The sequence below is a fragment of the Bemisia tabaci genome, chromosome 8, assembly GCF_918797505.1.
Source record: "Bemisia tabaci chromosome 8, PGI_BMITA_v3".
Lineage (NCBI taxonomy): Eukaryota > Metazoa > Arthropoda > Insecta > Hemiptera > Aleyrodidae > Bemisia > Bemisia tabaci.
Window position 1 is genome coordinate 10,807,730 of NC_092800.1, and position 18,426 is coordinate 10,826,155.

General features: G+C 39.0%; 1 protein-coding gene across 2 annotated transcripts in view; it reads left to right on the forward strand.

Moving 5' to 3' along the window:
• LOC109035369 (cytochrome P450 4V2) overlaps positions 1–18,188 on the forward strand; it is a 36,987-nt gene extending 18,799 nt beyond the window's left edge. For both annotated transcript variants that reach the window (XM_019048978.2, XM_072303152.1), the window contains 6 exons: positions 1,488–1,614; positions 2,663–2,717; positions 4,280–4,380; positions 5,920–6,151; positions 9,819–9,998; positions 16,425–18,188. In XM_019048978.2, the coding sequence (XP_018904523.2) occupies positions 1,488–1,614; positions 2,663–2,717; positions 4,280–4,380; positions 5,920–6,151; positions 9,819–9,998; positions 16,425–16,594 (865 nt within the window). In that variant the 3' untranslated portion in view covers positions 16,595–18,188. The remainder of the gene's footprint in view (positions 1–1,487; positions 1,615–2,662; positions 2,718–4,279; positions 4,381–5,919; positions 6,152–9,818; positions 9,999–16,424) is intronic.
• Positions 18,189–18,426: the final 238 nt, after the last annotated feature.

Sequence of the window (18,426 nt, forward strand, 5' to 3'; positions counted from 1 at the left end):
CAAGTTTCACGAAAATCGAGCGAACAGGAGGCGACTTAGCATTTTAGGCCACGGCCGCCATTTTGGATTTTAAAATTTTGAAAATCTGACCAAAAATTCGAGTTTCCCGTCGAAAAGTACCCCCGGAAAGCGAGTTTCACGAAAATCGAGCGAACAGGAGCTGACTTAGCATTTTAGGCCACGGCTGCCATCTTGGATTTTGAAATTTTGAAAATCTGACCAAAAATTCGAGTTTCCCGTCGAAAAGTACCCCCGGAAACCGAGTTTCACGAAAATCGAGCGAACAGGAGCCGACTTAGCATTTTAGGCCACGGCCGCCATCTTGGATTTTGAAATTTTGAAAAGCTGACCAAAAATTCGAGTTTCCCGTCGAAAAGTACCCCCGGTCAGAAAGTTTCAAGTAAATTCGTCGATAAATATCCCCTAAAACCTGAAATTTCATCTATAATGCTGTGACGTCACGCGACAGGATTGAACCTGTTGAAATCTCGGTACAGTAGCTTTATATAATTCATACTTTCTAGGTATTTTAAAGGACAAAATACGAGGGCTGAAAAATAACTTTACGGATGAAACTTAGAAAGTTTTAGTTTCGAAAAGGTTTAAGTGCTCTGAATGAAGTAGTAAGGACGAAGAACAAGCTGCATAACTACTAGTCGCTCCTAGAAGGGTTTGTAGGGATATTTCGACCTCACTCTTCATCAGCAGCTATAGCTCAGTTGGTAGAGCGCTCGGCTGTGAATCCAGTCGCCGCGCGCCGTGGGTTCGAATCTCCACAGGTCCGCTCGAGATTTTACGCCGCAACATCTCTCGATTGGTAAGTCAAATTGTCTAATATATGTCTCCTTGTCTCTCTAATTAACTTGTGTAATACTTGTATGTACTGAATAAACCACTAAATAGTTGATGATGTGTGAACAGAAAATATGTACTCTTCACAAGAAGAGTGCGCTCCTGATCAATTTTTGGAAATCCTGATCTAAGAAAACAGAAATCTTGATCCAAGAAACGATGGAATTTTAAATTAAGAAACCAGGTTTCTTGGTTCAACAACTTTCGGATGCTAGATCCAAGAAGCATGTTTCTTGTCGCCGCTTTTAAGCAACCAGGACTCTTAAGTCAATGCACCATTGCATTGGTCTAAGAAGGTTTTTTTTCCAGTGACTTCTTAGGAAAGGGGTCGGCAACGTTGCCGAGGAAATGGTTGCTCGAACGGCAAGGTTACCAATACCTTGCCGTCAGGTTGCCGATCTCGTGCCGTACCGTTACGGCAACGCTGCCGACGCGTAAGCATCCAGGATTGCCGGAAACGTTGCCGCGGTAACATTTCCGGTAGCCTTACCTCATTTCCACGGCAAGGTTACAGTAATGTTACGCTAGGGTTTTTTTTCTATATGGGAATCCTCATTGAGATTAAAGTAAAGGTACGTTTCTTGATATTGAAAATCGATTTTCAAATGGTAAATATATTTGTGTTCTCTTTACAGATTATATGAGATGCTTTTCGAGAAAATTTTTTCTCCTTTACTCTGGTCAGATTGGATCTACGCGCTTTCAGGAAAGAAAAAGTTAGTGAGGGCATTACGGAAGGAACAAAACGACTATCTCCAAAAGGTGAGAATCGTCTTCCGTGTCCCACCAGATCCATTTTGCTACGAACCATGTTTTGAGAAGTTGAAATTGTTTTGGCTTTTTGGTTGCAGAATAATGATCTCATACAAATTATACCATAAGTTTTTTATTAACGATAAGTATTCTTGAGATATTTTACGTGTATGTAAACTTACAAAACTCTTTTTTTATACAATTGTAAGAGACGATCTTTACTTGACCGTCCACAGAAAAATTAAAATTGGTGTCGCAACTCAAAATAGGTATTAAATGGAAAATTTCATCCGAATTTGGTAACTCATAAACTAAAATCGAACAAACTCTAGTAGTAATTCAATTATTGCACAGTAAGAGGGTAGAGTGGCTTTAGTGGTTAGGTTAACCCACCGAAACTTTCCGATTGTAAACTTTCAAGTGCTGATTTTGGTTGAATACTTCTGTAGATACTGTAGAAAGAGGTAAACATTTTGGTGGGCAACCGGGTTTTTAAACTCTCATGGCACCGCGGCCCATAAAAAATTCTCAGAAGTCTTGGAGTCTTAGTTTCACGGAACATGCCTACAGAAGGCAAAAAAAAAGCAACAGATGTGAAGGACAGTTATTGATCCAAACCAAACGATAAGCTTTTGTGGCTTTTTTACGACTGGCAAAAAATGCGATCATGAAAAAGTAGGGAAAATTGTGACGTACTACTTATATTACTCATGCTAATCTAAAGACCTAAATGTCATGCCTGTTAGTCTCAAAATGAAATTGAAGATGAAAACCGATGAGGATAAATTGATTACATTTTGCAATGAGGAACCACTATCTCTGGATCTTCCATAAAAGCACCTGTCTGCAGGGGGAAACAAATGACATAAATGCTGTTTCTAAAATGAGCCAGAAATAGTGGTTATATTTCTTGCAAAATGTAATCCGAATGTTTCTACCCAATACAGGAATCTTCCGTAAAGTTAAAATGTGCATGTGGTATAATAACCGCAACTGCTGTATTCTTACGGATGCGTAAATTTCATGTTCTGTAAGGTCTAATTTTGGTTCATTACAGATGATGGATCAGCGGATTCGAGAAAGAGCAGAGCTGAAGGTAGCTGGGCATTTAGGTGAGAATGGAATAAGTTGTGAAATAATTTTCGATGTGTTTTGACTAGTAAAAATTTGAAGGGAAGAAACGGAAGTAAGCAAACAATTTTCAAGCGACCAAAATAGAACAGGACAACTTTCACCCGTGCCACTTGCTAACCACTCCGGAAAAATTAGCATACCTATTTGGCCGTGCCAAGGAAGAACGCCTTATGAACATTCGAGAGTTGCCAAATTTCCTCCGATAAAATGTTCATTTTTGAAGAAAGTTATGCATATTTTTCCTTGAAATTTTTAGAAGTGTTAGATTAAAGTGCGAACAATATTGTCCGGAAAATTGGAATATTCTCAACTCCAACAGTAAATTTTTTTTACTTTATATCAAAGGAAATTTGGCAACGCCTGAAAGTTCTTGCGGCGTTTTTCCTTGCCACGACAGGATTTTATGTCATTTTCAGAATTTCTGCCTAAAGCTTAAATTGCTGCTTGCTAGCTGCTTTACTAGAGGCCTAAAGCTTTGTACATCATCATATACCACAGTATCACGGTATTGAGAAAATGCGTGCAAATATGCGTTTCATACGAATGGGTTTTTAGTTCCCGTACACAGGTTTGCCACGGTCAGGGAATACCAGGAAAACCGGGAAACGTCAGGGAATTTTAAAAAGTCGGGGAAAACCTCGTCATATAAGGGAAGATGACGGAATGGTCAGGGAAAAATGGTAAGGTCACCTTTATTTCCTCTCTACAATGGATTCAACGTTTCGAGCAACAAATTTTGCCTGAAACTATTTCAGATTATGTCTTTTTGAGAATCTGGTATATTCTCGATTGTCAAGGTATTTAACCAAAATGTGACAAAGAAATTAGGGAATTTCATTTTCTAAATTCTGTGGCAGCCACCCATACAATAAGTTTGGAATTTCTATAGATCTCGATACACGATCAAAGTCCCGAACCAATTACCATCAAAGTGTTGGGAGTCATCAGTCTTAAAATCGCTACTTTACTTAATTTTAAAATGAAAACAAGGCAAAAATATTTCTTGCGGCAGGAAATGATAAATGGTGGCACTCCATTCTGATCAAGATTTGCCGGCCCGTCCAATTTCGATCAAAGAGGACTGTTGCATGGTGACCGTTAGTCATCAACTGGTTTACTTTGATCAGAATTCGTTCGGAATTTGATTGTGTATCGAGGCCTTATGGCCGGAATCACACGCTGAATTTAGCAGCTAAATATGGAAGTTAATAGTCATCGCTCAAATCTCGCAAATTCGCGATTCATCCAGATTTAGTCAAATCTATTCGAATACTTCAGACCGATCCGACATTATCCGATGGTCGCTAAGCCTCGTTTCAGAATTTTGCGCAACACGCGCAAAATTCAGGCATGGGACCAGTGACTTCCACATTCAAGCCACATTCAGTTCCCACATTCAGCGTGCTGTGGTTCTGATGTATCTCTTAAAACCTGCAGATGATTTCTGATGGCAACACGGAAATAAGTTTCCAGTATTATAGTTGTTTTTTGTATGTCTCTATCGGTAGTTGTGCTCTTACAATCTAATCCTTGATTTCAGAGACTTCGCAAATCTACATCGACATTTTGTTGGATAAAATGGATGCAGGGATTCTATCGAAACAACATATTATCTCAGAGATCAGCGAGATTCTTGTCGCAGTGAGTATGTTAACATGTTCAAAAAAGCATAGGGACGCGACGGGGATACTGGCGACGATGACTCGGATCAGAACAATCTCGAATGAAATTTTCCGGCTGGTTCCGTTTTGATTTCTTCATTTATCACGCTGAAAAAAAAATCGGTTATGTGAACCGAACGATGGGTGTTCCATATCATCCAAAATATTCGGTTTGTCAAACTGAACTTTCGATTCGAGTAACCGAACATTCTGCGTATATGACCAAACTTTATTCGTCAGTTCACATTGTTGCACAACTTCGGTTACACGAAGCGAAAGTTCGGTTTGACAAACCGAAAATTGAGTTTGATAAACCGAATTGGTTGGTATGATATGGAACACCGAACTTCCGTACATACGACCGAACAATTTTTTTCGGGGCAATGAGAAAACCTTTGATAAAGAAAGTTTCGGTAAAAAAAACTGACAAAATTGAGCGAAAAGAACTCGCCAAATAAGTTTATATATCGTTAGTTTATTATCGTAAGTTTATATATTTCGTCCATTTAAATTTATTTAACCCTTACATGCTTACGCCGGGTCAAATTGACCCGAGGCTTGCTAAATACACTTGCCCCGTGGGTTGCATGAAGCAAGCCACAACACACGATCATCAACAGGTCGGCAAATACATCGTAAAAAAAAATCAGACATATCATTGAAAAAAAAATAATTATTGTGTCATGACAGCTGAAGATAGCTGGACTTATTTGGGGTCTCGTTTTACGACTTTCTCCTTGAATCTGAGCGCCTTTTCACTGGCGCCATAGAGCGGAGCATTGCGAGTTTACGGCTCATGCAATCGCGCCTTCAATTGTAAAGATGCAACACGGACATCCATCAAGTACGAATAGTCGTATCTCTGCGCCGTCATCAACGCGTGTCCTTTCCCTTCCTCTACCTCCATAGGTTCGTAGTGGTGCTTCTATGTGAGAAACACGACCAAATCATTGAAACACAATACTGCCGTGATAGCGAAGAGAGCGGTAAGTGCAATAATGAAGTTTTGAGAAAATGGGCTCAGAAGCTTCTGATCGGAAAATTTTATTGAAAGAAGCCTCCGTTCTGTGTCGAATTGCCACTAATCGTCCGAAAGACTCCTAAAAATCGTTTGGATGATTAAAAATTGACTGATTTTACTGACTGGAAGAATATTGTCACTTACTGCTGTCGTCCCTAAAACTACGTCATTTTTTGCGCACTTGCGGCTTTCTCATAATATGTCTCGTTTTCAAGAAAGTAAGATGAATTTTGCTGTTACAGCTACTTCAGTGATTTCATCTAAAAGAGTTCATACGAATTTTGAAGGAAACTCGATTTCGAAAAGTTGACACTTACTGATCTCTTCGCTATCACGGCAGAATAATTGAAAAAGAATCGTGAGTTTGAGATTTTTTTACTTTTTCGCTACCTTGGGGGTATTTAAGGGATCTTAGTTTGTAGAGGGCACTGGGCGAGTTTCTACTTTTTCAGAGTCCTTACTCTTATAAAAGTCAATTTTTCTCTTAATTTCAAAAAGGGTTCTTTCACCACGGCAATAGTACTTTCCTGGGTTTTTAAGCTGCTAGCCGTATATCCTGACATCCAGGAGAAAGCGTATCAAGAAATTAAGAAGAATTGTTCGGGTGAAGAGGTGCGGCTGGACGAACTTTCCGAACTTGTTTACACGGAGATGATCATTAAAGAGACGCTTCGGCATTGCGGCGTTCCTCTGACGGGTCGTAATCTCACGAAAGATGTTCGAGTAAACGGTAAAAATATGCTTATTTAATTTTATTGCATTTAAGTTCAAAATTACCCTAGTAGCAGCCTTTGTAAAAAAAAACGTAAAAAAAATGTAAAAATTTGTAAAACGAAGTAAAATTTACATGATAATTTTTTTTACATAAAAATTACGTAAAAAAAAAATCCGAAAATTTTGACAGATAAATTTACGTAAAAAAAATGTAAAAAAAGTTTAAAATTTACGTAAAAAAATTTTCTTGTGTAGATAACTTTTTAAATCAATTTTATGTAAAACTAGCCGTTCTGGACGCGCTTTGCACGTCCGTCACGGGCCAGCCAAGGGGCTGCGCCCCCTGGAACCCCGATCACTCGCTACGCGAGTGACATTCGACTCGCTCCGCGAGCCATTTTTCTCAGTGATTCGGCATTTGATTTTGAACCTTGATGCCGGAGCGTGCCATCATTTGCACATGAATAGATGTGTGGAGATGAGGCGATGATGGGGATCGATCATTTCTTCAAAAACGCATTTGACTGGGACGTCATCCCATCGGGTGGCGGAAAAAGACAATCCATGGATTTCCTCCCGCGATTTGACTTGCTGAAGTAGCAAAAGTTCATCTTTACCTCATAAAAAGATTATCGGTGGCGTAGGGGTCTAAAAACTGCTCAACGATAATATAGTTCGAGTTCCGAATCGCAATGAGCCCACTCGTGTTTTTTTCTTATACTTTCATGGCATATAAATTTATCTGATGTTTTTGTTTTATTCTCTCTGATTGCATATTAGAAATTATATCCTCATTTCATTTCATTTCCTTTCCCTTTCCTTTTTCCCTTTCTGTAGCATCTGTGTCCATTTACAATTATTATTTTAAAATAGCTTTCCCCTAGTGTACAATTGATGCTTCAAACGGAATCAATTGTTTTAATGACATTTCCGGCTAAATCATGGGTTTTCCCAGGAAGGCAGCCTCTCGTCCCTCCCGGGCTCTATTGTTGCCAGATAAGTTGCTTTTTTAGCACTTTTCCCAATTCAAATCCATGTTAAAATATTCGCATTTATCGCACAATCTGGCAACCTCTCGAGTGAAATAGAAAAAGGTAGAATCGCTGAAAGTCTGAATCCTTCGAAGTTTATATTAATGATGATGTTTTTAAAAAAGTGTAAAAAAAAAATCTATAAATTACCGACAACGCTAAGTTTTTTTTATGAAAATATACATAAATTTTACACAAATTTTATTTAAAAATTACGTAAAACGGCGTAAAAAAACGCAATATGTCTGCAGGTCTAATATTTTTTTTTTCATGAAACATGTATAAATGTTAGGGAATTTTCATTTAGTTTCGGATATTTGAGGGTGTTTTTGAAATATAATACTATATAGATACTGTTAGTTGTCATTAAGGCTGATGTTCTTATAATTCTTCCATTGCCTCAACTGTGGTGTAAATTTTACATTAAAAAAATGTAAATTTACGAACTTTTAAGTATAAAAGAAGTAAAAATTGTTTTTTTTTTATGTAAAAAAAAATTGCTACTAGGGTATTTCAATATTTACATTATACACTGAAATTGTACTGCACAATATTTACACTGTGCTAATTGGGCTAATCAATGTATGACTTAGTATAAATGGTTCAGATTTCTTAGTTTGCTGGGTTATTTGACTCATGTTAACATTTATGAAAGTGAGAAGGATAACCCAGGAACAGAGTAGAGAAGATAATCTTATGAGACCCTAAACCCTGATTGTTTGCTGAATGTGAGTATGTAGGTAAGTCCGTTTCCAAAACGGAGACTTGACTCCAGTTGATTTCAGTTTTTAAATGCAGGGTGGTTTTTAACACGGCTATCAAGCCTATAATCAACTATGGCAGTGAAGTGTGGCAGTTGAAGGAGCGGACCCAAGAAATGCTAAAGGCGACAGAGATGGATTTCTGGCGAAGATCGGCTAGAATCTCGAGGAGAGAACATGTCAGGAATGAACGTGTCCGAGAGATAATGGGCGTTGAGGGGACGATATCATGACCAAGCAATTGGTGTGGTATGGGAATGTGCAGAGAATTTCTGATATCAGGTTGCCGAAGAAGGTGTTAGAGTGGGTCCCCCCTGGCAGGCGACGGAGAGGGCGTCCAGCCAAACGGTGGGTAGAGGGCATCCGTGAAGAGATGGAGAGATGCCAGCTCCCGGAGGATCTCTACCATGACAGATTCCTGTGGAGAGTAGGCGCCGCAGAGCGCCCTAGCGCGCCGTAAAAGCGGCTTATCTACATCCAGGGTGGCGCGAAAAGTCCCCGACTCCCCCCTCTAACTTTTGAACGAATTTGAGCAGGGAATGATAATTTGGGAATGTTCTATCTCAAAGGGGACCATCCTTGAGGGGGTCAAAATTTTTGGTCCCCCCCTCAGGGGTGGGGGGGGGGGGCGGGGCCCCAACTTATTCTTTTTCAAATGGCAACCCCAATCTTGTGATACCTCATTCGAAAGAGCATAAAAACCTAAGAATTTTGGCGCAAACCGCAGATCAATAATCTAATTTTTGACTTCGAGTTAGATAGTCAACAGGTCAACTATTGACCTATTTTCAAAATTCATAACTTCCGTTTCAAATGATCGTAAAGGAAAAAAATAAAACGGGAAAATTTTACCAAATTCTGTCCGCTTTTAAGAAAAAATTGCAAAAATCACTTCGATTTAATTTTAAGGGGGGGCTCGGACCCCCAATACGTCAATTCAAGAGATCTTCAATTTTTCCCTTGAAATAACCAATTTCCCCTGGATTGCCTCCACAATATCACATAAGGTCAAAATCAGTTCAACCTTACGTTGGCCAAGTCCCCAAATTTCGGGGAAAAGTAAAAAAAATAGATATTTAAACGGACAAATTTAATTTACCTAAATATCAATTTTTTTAACTTTTCCCGAAATTTGGGACTTGCACGAAATGTATGAACTGATTTTTGACCTTACTGAATAAGTGGAGGCAAATCCAGGGGAAATTGGCTTTTTCGCGTGGAATAAAAATTGAATGACCTTTGAATTGACGTAATTTGGGGGTCCGAGCCCCCCCTTAAAATTAAATCGAAGTGATTTTTGCAATTTTTACTTAAAAGGCGACAGAATTTGTAACATTTTCCCGTTTTATTTTTCTTTACGATAATTTGAACCGGAGTTAGAATTTTTTTGAAAATACGGTCAAAGTTGCCTTTTTGACCTATCAATAACTCGGTCAAAAATAAAGATATTGATCTTCGGTTTGCGCCAAAATTCTAGCTTTTATGCTCTTTCGAAGAGGTTTCCCACAAAGGATAGGTGCCATTTGAAAAAAAAAAAAGTTGGGGGGCCCCTCCCCCCCTGAGGGGGGGACCAAAATGTTGACCCCCCCAAAAGATGGTCTCCTTTGAGATAGGAACATCCCCAAAGTTTCATTTCCCTAGCTCAATTCGTTCAAAAGTTAGAGGGGGGGGGGTTGGGGACTTTTCGCTCACCCTGTACAATGGCAGGAAGGGCGTTGGAATAAGCTGATTCTAATGAAGACTACAATCTACGATTTCTCATTTCTGCCGAGATTCAGGACTTTTCAAAATATTCAACGGTCATGGTTCGAGCCTTAATTTTTACCCCATCAGGTAATCATATGCAATCTTCGGAAATTTACTATAAGCTACCTTTGACTTTGATTTACAGACAGTATGACGATTCCAGCAGGAATTCAATTGATAATGTCCGCTCATGATCTCCACCACGATCCAGAATATTGGGAGCGACCTGGAGAGTTTTATCCAGAGCATTTTTCTCCGGCCAATGAAAAATCAAGACCAAAAGGCGCATTCGTTCCGTTCATGGGCGGAAAGCGAGTCTGCCCAGGTAATTAATAGTTGTTTATCCACAGTTCGCTCGCGTCCGTTACGCATTTCTATCAAACGGAGCTATGTGCATTAAGACATGAGCCCTGAGACCCATAAGAATACACACATAACAGGGCTCACGTCATAATGCACATAGTTCCGTTTGATGGAAATACGTCCAAATAACAGTTTTTTCTAATGGGAAGTAAAATTTCACCAGAAAAACGATGAGCACAATAAAAAGTTTTGAAAAAAATTGCTAAGGGGAGAAAATGCGATTTTAAAATCGTGCCCCTCAAAAACGTTATTTGAATCCGGGCCGTGGCGCGAACGCCGATTTGTGACGTCACACTTTAGGTGACCACCCTTGGTTTATTCCGAGTTAGTCCGAACAATATGGCTGCTGCCCGGTTTGTTTATTTAGCGAAAGTTTCTAGCTGTATATTGGGATTTAGTGGTAAAATTTGACGAGAAATTTGTTGAAACATTTGGTTTCGTCACAAATTAACTCTTTCTTGATGAAACAAGGCGTTAAAGTTCGCGAAATTTAGTCACCGGGCGACCGCGAGTGAGCATCGGCTATCGGAAACGACGGGCTCGTAAACAACCGAAGATTGATAACAGGAAGGATCCAAACAACTCGGAATCTTTTAATTTTCTCTACCTTTAAACCATTTCTGACTTCTACAAAGCATCTGACAATCAGTTTTATCGTATTTTACAACCTGGAGCTAGAGTCTATCGGCTCATTGTGATGTGTATTCAGAGCATTCTGAAACAGAAAGTCAGTTCTCACAAGTTCACACCCAGACATTCTTTTCTTGGATCATTCGCTTTTCATTTTCGCCTCAAATCAAGTGTTTTGTAGTTTCCTTATCTGAAGTATGCGGTTTTGAATTCATACAAGAGTTTGAAGTTCACCTTTTTTTAGCATTAAAGCCTGTTGAGCCCTCAAACTTTACCGATATGATTACCTACAGTTCAAGGTTCCTCTGGTCCGTACCAAGTGATTACACATCAAAGATGTGTCTTATGGTTCTTCAAATTAACAGTTCAGAAGTAAATTAGAGACTACAGTAACTTAATCCACTCCTGTCCTTTCCTTCAGTGTTTGTTCGTGTCTGTTCTTTATGCGTTACCACTCTAGTGCATACACCGGTAATGTAGGTTAGTTAGGTATTATCGCATATTTTCTACTAGCAGTACCTTCTCTTAAGCGTTGTAATTTAGCAAAGAAATTCCACCAGTTGCAGAAAATTGTGTGCGTAATGAATAAGTGAATATGAATACCTCCTTTTGGTGACTCAAAGTTTCTCAGATCCGTCTCAAGGAAGTTTTGCATATAGGTGCATGATCAGTTTTGCCAGATGAAATTACTGCTCTTGCAGCTTCAAATTTATACTTTGATCTCTGATTCACTAATAAATGACACTTTATGGTGTCATTTATATTTAATCAGTTCAAAGCTAATTCGACAATGAATCATCAAAGGTCCGATGGAGGAAGGAATTTTCCGGTGAGTGCCACGGCTGAATCAACATTCCAACTAGATTGGACGTATTTCTACCAAAGAGACCTATGTGCAAGTGAGAAATATGGGGTGTGCTCGTTAGTTCTCTTTGCGTAAGAGTGAATGATAATAATAAAGCGCCAGTGACGTCAGCGACAACGAACGAGCGCCGGCACGACGGGGAGATCGCTTGAGTGAGCCCTTAACTCATGAGCCCTGTCCACAAGGCTCTCTTGCCATGCTCGCGGCTCATGAGTTCCGCATTCAGTTGCCACATAGGTCTCTTTGATAGAATGTAATATCCCGCTTTTCCAATTCTACAAAAGGAATCACGTCCACTTTTACATTGCTTCTTATGCAGCTTCGACGAGCACACCCCATATTTCTCACCTCCACATAGGTCTGTTTGGTAGAAATACGTCCAATTAGCAGTACCTATGAGCCTTTAAGGGCGGTACTTCGGTCTAAAAATGACCCTTTTTTAAAGTTTTTTTTAAAGTTTTTTTTAGTTCTTCCGTTTTTTCACTGATTCCATAGTGGAGAGTACTGAGGATAATGATGTATCCATGGATAATTACATGGAATGATAATTACATGGCGCACCATGTAATTATCACGATCCCAAAAACTCGAAGAAATTCGATGAAAGTGATGATCCCTTGCAGAATGATGCACTTGCACCTTGCACTTTTTCACTTACATTTACTGGTATCGCTCTCTTGAAAGATCAGTTATCCGCATGTTTTTTCATCTATTGACAACCATTTCTCAGGCCCTAATTGAGCTAAAGACCTGAGGTTTTTTTTAAAAAAATGACCAGAAATGTATGCTCTATTACCTTACAGAGCCGAAATTTTTATTCTCTTCATTGATAATTTATTATTTTAACAAACACCAAAAAAAAAAAAAAAAAATTAGAAAAAATTCATGTTTTTAAAAAAAATACTTATAGTCACAAATTGATAAATCCGGCTCTGTTAGATAATAAAAGGAGCATTTCTTGGTACTTTAAAACAAATCGCAGGTCTCTAGCTCACTCTCAGTCCGAGAAATGGTTGCCACAAGATGCCTCTTCAAAATCACTTAATCGTGTATCAAGGGGCAGGGTATGCAACACGCTTAACGAACATTTGGGGAAAACTAAGTTTTATATGTACCTACCCATAGCAAAAGTTTCAAGTCGATAGGACTTGAAGGGAAAAAAGTTTTCTAGACCGGAGTACCCCCTTACCTATAAATACACTTCAAATCCCCAATTTTAAGAGCTGCGAGCTTTCATTAACGACAAACCACAGTTAAAACTAAACTCGCATATTGCTTTTTCGTTGAACTGGCTCAGAGCTTCGTATTTCACTTTATCAAGGTGGGCTGTGAAAATTTACAAGTTTCATAAATCCTGGATTTGCACAGGTGGCAGTATCTTTTATAAATTTATTTGAACCCATAAAGAATGGATATTTTAATGACGCATATTTTGCGTACTTGTGAGTCAACTATCTCAAAGATTAAACTCCATATCTTACAAAAGTGAAAGAATTTTAGGTGAGAGCAGTGATTCGTGACCTAAAACACTATCTGTGGACTCCCAGCATTGTCTCTGAACGCCCGGTTTGACTGTAAAAAACATTTCTACCCTTAAATGTCCTTCCATATCGAACGAATCTGAAGGGCTTTGAAGAGGAAAAGGTAATTTGTAATATAACAGCCTAAATGGTAACCGTGGATACTGTTCCACGAGCGCGATTTTACCCCGAGCAACTGCTTTAACTCCCTGAAGATCATATTACATATTCAACAAAATTGAAGGAAACTTGGATGAGTAAAATGATTCGCGGGTCGTATAAGTCACTGTGAGCTTCCCCCTGATTCTGACCCGAAGTAGGTAATGCCCGATTTGGCTACACTGGATGTATCAGCATATGGTAACACCGATTAAAAAAAGAAATGCGGCCAGCAATGGTGTTGTCATACGGGGGGCACGCTGATTTTATGGCTCGGAACTCATTTCATTTGACTCCACTTTGACTTCAAGCAACTATTTTAACACTCCGGATATCAATTTTTTTAAGCGTGCCTATAGGGCTCGCTTTTTGAAATCACTCGGATGTACTGTAGTACAGCACACCGATCGACCAATGCTTTTCAAGGGGCGGTCCGAATTTTTTTTCCGTCGGATCCGTTCTTTCGTTTTTGAACCGTTATAGTGTCAAGCCCTGAAGGTCATTCATCGAGAAACCGAATTATCCTGTTACTGGAAACCCTTGAGAACATTTTCCCGTGGAAACCGTATTATTTTCTTTCATAGGTACGTCAAATAAGCTTTTCTACGCTCGGAGGACTTACTTTAGAAGTTTAAATGCCGCCATAACTATTTAGCGAATCAGCGTCTTTTCAAAAGCGGTTAAACCCAAGTTGGCTGCATGTCGAGTTTCCAATGACGTCATACCCATCGGCCATTGACGGGTTCATATCACTCAGCAGGCAAACTAATGTACCCCTTCTCCGTCACTACTCTCTAAGATGGCGCTTCTAACCTTCTCTACTCTCTGCCAGAGAGTATGGAAGGTTAGAGGCCCGACTCATTGTAAGCGAGAGTTGCGGACGGACGTAATTTATACGTACATCTCGTTGAAATGGAAATAGTGCACACACAAGATTTCAGTTCTTCGGCACGCTTTTCCAACATATTCATGTTGGATGTTTCTTCTTGTTTTTTTTTTTTTTTTTTTTTTTGCTTTGAAAGCGGGGAGAAAACCGAGTTCCGGATATCAAATTGTAAATATGTCGCAGCCAAATGGTCAAATCAGGCATTTTGTCAAATGCCTAGGCAGATAGTCAAATTTCGATGGTTTACAAAGACTTGTATATTTTTGACGAGAAACTATTAAGTGTCTATTGTTTTGAAACTAATAATTAATCAAAACTACTTACTAATCTTATATTTTGCCCTCCAAATGCTCCTCATATATTTTAACTTTCAGAATTTTAAAAAGTCGGTATCATATGACATGCTTAAAATCCCGAGATGAAAGCTCGTTTAAGGACTAGATTTAATTTATTTACAATTATATGATGCCAACAATGTTTACTGAAACTCCTCATCAAATTGAGAGAATAATTATTTTGTCTAGAATTAGCAGAAGAATCAGAATTTCAATCCATGTAAGATTATTTGACTATTTGACAAAATGCCTGATTTGACTAATTGCCTGCGACATATGCAACGAAAACGAAGAAGCTCAGGGATAATGGGTCACTTAACCATGAACGAATTTTGAATTGCGAATATAGTTTACTGCAGGAAAATGACGCGTAGAACACGATGCCCACATTGAAAACGCGAACAAGTAACTCAATAACCGAGAAATGCGCAGTTCAAATCGCTCAACTTATACGCAAATTTAAAACGCCCCGGTTTCGCGCCGCGCCGAATGATGTCATCCGGCACCAATCAGAAGAGGGCACTGGTTTCCACGACTTCCGTCAAATGTCTATCTACTCTTCGCATATGAAAACAATACTAAAGTCGAAATTATATCTTTTAAATTCACGACAAGAATCTCATTCATATGTTAGCTGTAATAAACGACAATTCGCCACATTGAAACACTTTTTATTTTAACAAACATCAGAGGAAAATGAGAGAAGATTGCGATATGACTATTGCAGTGCGTCAACGCCATCAGTTTCCCGCCATTCGGGTGCGTTTGAAATGTCTTGCAGTTTTTAGATTTTTCAAAAGCTGGTTTCTCCGCGATTTCGGCTGCATAAAAATGCGGAAAAATCACCACGTTATCTACTCACATTGTACTTTCAGAATATTCAATAAAATAAACAAGGTTTAGTGACCCATTATATGTGATTCGAAACGCCGGCGTGCAGCCAGCGCGGAATGCGCCTTGGCGCCTACAAACCTAACAGGGATACTTCACGCATTGCGCAATGCGTGAAGTATCCCTGTTAGGTTTGTAGGCGCCAATGCGCGTTCCACGCTGCTGGCCGGCCACCCGCGCCCGCCGCGCCGCGCCGTAGTCTACACGAAGACCTGATGCCGTGCGCCGCACAATGGATCGAGTCAATGAGGGAGGTCGAACGAAATTTGGAAACTTCAAAAGCTCATAACTCCGTCCATACAAAACTTTGAGGTTTTAAAAGTGGCTCCATTGGTTTCTTCGCCAAGTTTTCATGTAAATGCGACCCTTATTAAAAAGTGACGAATTAAACATCAAAATTTGCAGTCATTTCATGTGCGACCTATCTGATTGACTCGATCAGTGGCGAGGCGTGAATGATCGATTGTCGATACCTCGCCATTTGAAGCTATGGTAAAGAATCGATTATTAAGGTGTTTACTGCGAACACCCTGTTTATCGATCCTTTTTCATAGGTTTAAATGGCAACGCAATCGATATATCGCAAAGCACGCCACGCCACTGGACTCGATCCACTGTGCGCTGCAATTTCGTTTGACTTTGAGCGACTATTTTAACTCCCCCGACGATCAAATTGCATATGCAACGAAATTGAAGGAACTATAGGATAATGAGGTGCGATTTGAGGCGTCGCAGTCGCAATCTATACGGCGCTGTGAGCCGCTCTGAGATAATTCCAGGAAGTATTTTACACCCGCTACTCTACTTTCAGGAGTATATACCTTTGTACAGATATAGGGATGGGGGGGGGGGGCATCTAAAGCCGTTCTTTTTAGTTTGAGATATTCATGAATACATGTTTTTAAGAATACTTTAAGTTCAATGGACACGTGTGAATACGGCACATAAGACGACTGCAGCGTCATAGCCTCTTTCTTTCTTCGGTCTATCGACGCTTTGTTTCCTTTAGCTTTCTCTTTAAAATGTTCAGTTTCGCTGAATTTTTGCTTCTTTCAAAAAAAAATTAAGTAACTGCAGATTAATAGGTGTTGCTCTTTTTTAGGGAGCAGATATGCAATGAGGTCAATGAGGTTCCTGGTAGCGAATACTTTACTACGGTACAAATTTTCAACTGATGAGAACCCACCAAAAGATATCAGAGATATGGACTGTCGTTATATATTCTTGTTCCTCCCTACAAACGGATTTCTTGTCAAGATGGATATCAGGTGAAAGGAGTTCAATTAAATCAACAAAGTGAATTTTCATTAAAAAATACTCGGTTTGAATTAACCTGGATCGGGACCAGAATAAACCAGAAGAATTAACTATGAAACCCATCTATTTTTGAATTGCGTTGCAATATGCGAGGTGTGCAGGTTTCAGCTTAAGAAGAGGAGTGGGTCCCCCTTCAAGAAAGAAATGAATTTCGATAGTCAGTTTGTTTGATAATGTTTAATTCCTGCATTTTTGAAAACTAGAGGGTGCAAAAAGCTCACAGGAATCCCCCCCCCCCCCGATTTGTTAAAGAATATTAACACACAGTAAACGAGCTTAAAGTTGCGTATTTTGGCTCCCATTAATTTAAACGCGCGTCGACGGAGAAGTTTAAAAATTACTTGATACATTATGTCATTAGGTATCAAATGAAACAATAATGTAAAATTTGTGAATAATAAAAGCAACTGTTTATTTTCCTGTTTTGGCTAACATTTATACCTTGGTTCTTATTCTTTCCTGCGTAGAACTTCATGATGTATCCCGTGCCCCTACTTCTACTTTATTTTTAGATTATTCTATCACAACCGCATATATTCTCTCATTTTTTCATTTTTTTTTTGTTGATGGATGCATATTTGTGTTATGACGAGAAAAAAAAAACTAAAAATGTGGTCCGAATTATGAGTAACAAGATGGTAAAATAGTGCTGGGTCCGCACTATTTTGCGGTGAAAGCAATGCCAAAGAATTCCAAAAAATCTCAATAGGGGTATACAAAGTTTGAGCTTAACGAGTGTCAGTGCAATAATGAGAGGGAAGTGATCAGCTCTGACAAATGTATTGGAATACTAGTAAATTGTACCTAACTACTTATATGAGTCAAAAACGATTACAAAGTAACCTGACCAAAAAAATATAGAGCGACACTTGATTATTCATGCAGCAAAGTGTAAGGATATGTTTCTTTCTTGTTTTTTCTTTTTTTATTTATTGAAGAGGTAGGAAAAAATACTTTTCATCTTTTCATTATTTTTAACCACCCCAAGAGAGAAAAAAAAACTGATTTTATAAAAAATTGAGAAAATTGAAAATTGAGGTAAACACAAAAAGTACCTAAAAACAAATGTTTTTGGTTTTTTGACAGGTGGACAAATAATTATTGCTGAGGCACCTATATCCCTTATTCATCCAAACCTTTAAAGGTATATGTTTTGACGGAATTTGTGTCGTGTACAATAAGTAGTAATCCAAACCTAAAAAGCATTGAAACGTTAATAAATGGTTAGAACCCGAAGTAATGTTTTCTCACGGGTTCTAAAGCCAAAGAGCCAAAACTAGGTTTGATAGCGGGTCATCGGTAAAAACCCGAAGACCCAATAATTTCCATACAACTTCTCACGTAAAACACGATCAACATGCAAGAACTTTTCAACCAAATCAAGAGTTAATATTGACGGAGTGACAGTTTTTACGAGGAATCATTGGGGTAATTGATTTCCTAAAATTATATTTGTTGTTCACCCGCGAGGCTGAATATGTCATCGAAAGTATGCGTTTGCTCATAATTCGATCGTGTCCATTCATAGGGGTGGCCACATGGGCCGCGGCCCTCGCACAGTGGGACGAAAAGGTGTCAAAACGGGACATTCGCCCATTAGACGATAATTTTTCGCCGATCTTCTGAAAACTTGACATTTTCGGTCTTTTTGGGAAAAGGAATCCAATATTATGTTCAGTATTTGGTTCATGGTGACAATCCCGCCAAAAAGTGATGTTGCCAAGTCTCTGTTTAAATCTACTTGATAAACAGATTAGCATGATTATGGTAGAGATTTAACGCGCGTG